Source organism: Beta vulgaris, chromosome 9 (genome assembly GCF_026745355.1).
Source record: "Beta vulgaris subsp. vulgaris cultivar EL10 chromosome 9, EL10.2, whole genome shotgun sequence".
Classification (NCBI taxonomy): Eukaryota; Viridiplantae; Streptophyta; class Magnoliopsida; order Caryophyllales; family Amaranthaceae; genus Beta; species Beta vulgaris.
Window position 1 is genome coordinate 12,903,087 of NC_079210.1, and position 5,562 is coordinate 12,908,648.

The window sequence follows — 5,562 nt, forward strand, 5'->3', positions numbered from 1 at the left end:
TATTCACTTAAGCAACTAGTTTTGCCTAATAGTTAAACTAATCAACTACCTTATCAGTTTCAGTTTTATCTTATCGGTTTCAATTTATTTTCATCTAGTATTGTCAAAGAGAGCCTTAATGTGAATTTTGGCCAAACCAATTTTATTTTTTATAGGCTGCTTATTATTGCTTAATTGCTATTCGTAATTCATTTACTTGAGATTGGTTGATATTGCACGCCTATTTTACGACACCAATGGTAAAGGGGTCATTTGCTTCCGCTTTACATTGTGTCTATTTTATGTCTACTTTCCCACATGAGTGGAACTTGTGTTGGAGAGGTACAACTCTGTTACACACATACTTGAAACTTGAAAGTGTAGGATGATGAAAAACAAATGGCTGTTAAATTTATTGAATAAATGCAATCAAAGAAAGGTCTTACAAGAGTAAGATTACAGTCTAGTAGTTAACAACCCCACAATTCTTCCTTATTTCACCCTGGATTCCAGTGAGCACGCCAATTTGAATCATTTTGGTCATAGACTCAGCAAAATCTTTAGGAAAAGTAGATCCCATGGTTTTCACTTGGAACTCTAAATAATCTCTAGTTTCTTTATCATTCAAAAGTGCGGCATCAGATTGAAAGAGTCCTCTATTTTGGGTGACCATGGTGTAGTATTTTTCGTCGAAAACTTTAGGGGTAATGCGATCCATAAACACAAAAGAAGTAAAGTCATTTGAACTTGGCCTGCACCTGGTTTTCAACCATGCGGCATATGAAGGGGATATTGAAGGGTCAGTGTCGCCATTTCCGGTGAAATTATACAATCGACTTTGGATGACAAAGCAATGACCAATTCCAATTGTGTGAGAACCTATATATCATAGAATCAAATACTTCAGTATAATTAGGAAAATTTATTAAAAACAATCTTTAAAATACAAGTTCTTACGAGAAACAACTTTTGGGCAAAATCTGGTAAAATAAGACCATAAAATAATATTTTATGTGAGAAACAATCTTGATCCATTTTTCAAGCATGCATTGACCAAGTATTTTGCGGCTTCGACTCACTAAAATCAAACATGGCTAGGCATGCAGCCCATATTTCTCATGTTTCAACCCAATTTCCCTTCATATACTGATAAAGTCAACGTCGGACAATACTTGGTCAATGTCGAAAAATGGAGAAAAACAAGGTTGAAACTTAAGAGATGAAGCTGACATGCACTCCACATGCTTTGTTTAAACAAGTCAACGCTGAAAAATGCTTGGTTGATGCCAGAAAATGGGTCGAGGTTATTCATTACAAAATAATTTTTTCATAACATTTTCTTTTGCTAAATTTTTTTAAAAGGTTGTTTCTCGCAAAAACTTGTATATAAAAAGTTATTTTCTCGCAAAAACATGTATTTAAAAGGTTGTTTTCGACAAATTTTCTGTATAATTAATGTCAAAATTAAATAATGGAGTTTTTTTTTCTCTCAGGAGTCAGATCTAGAGCGACTAAGCTGACTATTCTAGATGGGATTTGTTTTTAGGTCTTACAAGTCAATACAAACTAAGCTAGAACACATCAAAAAAATAAAAGAGTTAGAATACTACACATTTGTTTATCTTAATTATAAAACCTTTGCGATTGACTAACATATCACTCCTTTTTTCTTTGCTAGATAGCCTGATACATTTGTTATACTTTGCATTTTAAGGTCCAAGTTTTTTCTTTTTTACTTGTTATCATAATGCTATTTATTAGAAAAATTACAAAGTTGATATTTAGAGAATATATATGAAGATAAACATATTATATTATACCAAAAATTTCTTAAACTTTCACATCTTAATACGAAATTTCCGATCATCATCATTAATGTAAAAGTCAAATTGTTGAGACAAAATAAAAGAGGGATGATTGGTGCTTAATTTATGAAGTTACCTGACAAGACAACCAAATCCTTGGTAGTCAGACCCAAAGCTGCAAAGTTTTGTTTTAAGGTAGCAATGTCTGCAAATGGTGATGGTATAAGAGCATTAGCTTCTGAAGCTAGGGATACTTTGCCGTCCCTTCGACCTGTAGGCACCTCCCACCATGGTCCACTTATCTGTCAAGGTATTAAGGTTCTAGTAAGCCACATAACTAAATAAATTTTGCATTACTCAAATTCAATCCATAAGAAATAATTCAGCAAATGATAAGTTTATAATCATATTTATTTTAATATACCGTTGTGACTGCATCTCGAGAAGCTAAAGCCAAGATGTCAGCACAAGAAACAACACCAGGACACTCCCGTTCTAGAGCTGACTTGATATTATCAATGATTTCAAATCCTCGGAGTGTTGAGTTGGGAATTGCTGTCTTCTCTGTTTGGTTGTTTGCAGCCGTAGGATTTATTAGTAAAGATGCATCACACCCCTACAAAAAGTCAAACAAAACAAATATGGTGAGGAAATTTTTTTAAAAAAAAGTCATTGATGCGTATAGCTTGGACTAGCTACAAAATAATTTGTTGGTTTAATTTCCTTGTCTGTAATACTAAGGTTCCGTTTGGTAGGGTGTAAAACATTTTCAGTGTAAAATGATTTTCATGGAAAATAATTTACAATGTAAAACACAATTCCAAAATTAGTTTTTCGTTGTTTGGTTTCATGTAAGAAAAAATGATGAAATGAAAAAAAATGAAAGGGAAAGTAAGACGGTAGTGAGAAGAATGTACAAGAGATATAAGGAAAATAGTTTTCCCTTCATTTTGAAGGAAAAATGGTTTTCCATCATTGCGAGAGTAATTTTACCCCAAGGGAAAATGATTTTACACTCTTTTGCCAACCAAACAATGTAAAACTGAAAATAGAGGAAAACAATTTTTCATAAAAACGTTTTACGCCCTACTAAACGGAGCCTAAATGCGTAATTTTGTTTGCTTACAAAATAGTCAAGAAACAAGCTAAGTATTAGGAACGCAACTCAAATAGCATGTCTCACTATGTATGTGTACTAGTTGTGTGCCACTGTTTCATTATCATTGAAGTATAAGTGAGTGCGCAAATAATGAGACTTAAGAAATTGATTCGTAATAAAGAGGATGCATGCATACCCTAACTGCGCAGTCATGAAAGGCCATTCTAAGCAAACCAGCAGCAAAGTTTGGGACATGCTTAACGTATTGCTCAGTTATCCTATGTACTATTCCCTCGGCATTCGGGCAAGATTTCTTGTAGAAATCTAGCTTCAAGGCATTTGCATTTGCATATGCATTTGCATTTGCCATAGCAACTAACATGGCAAATATGAGAAAGAGTGGGAGGAATTTTTGGGGTGTCATACTTTTATTTTTTTTGAGATGTATAAAAGAATGTTTGGCTAGACGAGTTTATGAAGAAACAAGTAAAATGGTTTCATTTTATACTAGAGCTTGTGGCATCAACAAAGTTGATACTTTTTTATTCTTTTATTTTTGGCAGAATAGAAAAACAAACATGTAATTACATGCAATTATTAAATGAAAGAAGCTCCATGTTAGCTCATATGAGCAGAAGGTGATGACAACGAATAATTGTTCATTGTATATTGATTGAATATTATTATGCATAAATGACAAAACGTTAAAATATTTGGTCTTCAATTATTGTTGTTTTCGTTTGTTTTACTACATTCTGAAGGTTTGTAGGTCGTTAATTATACTAAAGGTTATGTCAGCGAAAATTATTGAAGGCGGCTTGGTACTACAATAAGAAAGCGAAGTCAATGAAAATTTAGAAAAGTCATAACTATTAACATGCACCACAAGTTGTTTTTTACAAATTAAAAATATATTAGGTAGGTGTTTTATTTTTAGTGATTTAATTACCCAGCTCATAGTATTTGAATTTGCAGAAATATCTATCAAAAAATATCAAATCGCAAAAAGTATATTATTTGCTTGCTTTTTAATCAATAGTAATTTAAATATGTCAAACGGATGAGCTTGGATCGAGTTACTTGAGGTTTAATCAAAATGTTGCGACTCATCTTCATCATGCAAATCAAGGGATCTTATCTTGAATGTTAAAACTGCAATTCCTCTTGCTCTAACGTATCTCTTTGTCACTCAAAAAAAATAAAAGAATTTATGTCCATTGAGAAACAAACAGTTGTCCCTCATAATTAAATTCGAGCAAAAATAATAAACTATATATATATGTCTATTATAATCAATCTTGCATCAACGAAATAGAAATACGTAGCATAAATACTAGGTTCAACGATTTTTTAATTAAATTTGAGACTTTTCTTATCGGAAAACTACATCTTGAAGTATTGTGAATCGACTAGAAACAACCAACGGGGCTAATTGAGAGACACAAACCACATACCCCACACACACAGAGGAAGACACACTCACAGAGTGAAACACTAGTGACGAACTCACTACTCTTTTTTTTTTCTTAAAGTATATAATTTTTTTAATTGAATTCCAAACGATATCTACAATAAATATTAAAGAAACATAAGATATAATTAAATAAGATTAAATTAAATTCTTCTTCGAAGAAACTCCAATGAACCACATCGAGTAATACGGCGCAACCCCCTTGTATTTGTTGAATCAAGTAGCTATTGATGAGTAAGTCTATCATTCTGACATAGTTTGGGAAGACCATTCTTAATCGAGCCATGTTAACCGCATCCGAAATTCCAATACCTTCATGTTTAGTCTCGAAGTTCAACCAATAAAAACAATTTCTCATACCTGTAAACAAAAATCCACACGCACAACTCCCATAGGGGAGACGGAGGTCTCCACAACATAGACTAAAAACCCCGCAACAGGGTTTGAAAAAATCTCATAAAGAGATAATAATTTATTCAACAAAATAAGAAAAAGAACTAAAAACTGAAAATAAAAGGGAAAAAGGGGCTTACGATGGATGAAATCATCTGTGACAGCCCCTAACTGATGAAAACAGGATAGGTGAGGCTAGGGTTTTAGAGAGAAAGACACAAAGGGGGAAAGGGGGGAAGTTAGGGTTTAACGTACTCACTACTTCTTCTGTATTTTTTTTCTTCGAATCTTGAAACTACTCACAATTGTAGAGTATTCTTTTTCTTCGAATCTTGACACTATTTACGTCACATCTTGTTTGATTTGTCTCAATGAGTAATTTATATATATCTAATCGTTATATTTTTTTATTAATATGTAGTGAAAGATATTTATTAAGGTCAAAAAAAATACATTGGCAAACACGCACAATTTTAATAGGAAAGATTTAAAAAATACAAATTGAGGGGATACATACTAGTAAATGAACAATGAAGCAATTGACTTACAATTCAAAATATAATCATTACGTTCTAGTTCAATCCAAAAAAAAACTTACTACAAAAGGCATTGAAAATCCACGCAATTGCTTAAAAAACAATTCGGCCATACTATCACAGAGGATAAAAAGAGTGTTATTGACACTTCAATGGAACACGTACAAGAGGGGGGGTGAATTGTAGTTTGTAACTTTTGGCAAAGTTTCTTGCGGAATTGTAAAACTATAAAGGAACAGTTATATGAGAGACAGAGAAATATAAAATTGAGGAAACTTC

The 5,562-nt window shown here is 32.5% G+C and overlaps 1 protein-coding gene across 1 annotated transcript; it reads right to left on the bottom strand.

Moving 5' to 3' along the window:
- Positions 1–365: 365 nt before the first annotated feature.
- Positions 366–3,512, bottom strand: LOC104903258 (peroxidase 27). Its single transcript, XM_010691270.4, has 4 exons — positions 3,080–3,512; positions 2,209–2,400; positions 1,921–2,086; positions 366–858 (listed from the first exon to the last, which is right to left on the bottom strand). Exons 1-4 carry the CDS (start codon positions 3,305–3,307, stop codon positions 443–445), a joined length of 1,002 nt encoding a protein of 333 aa, XP_010689572.2. The 5' UTR covers positions 3,308–3,512; the 3' UTR covers positions 366–442.
- Positions 3,513–5,562: the final 2,050 nt, after the last annotated feature.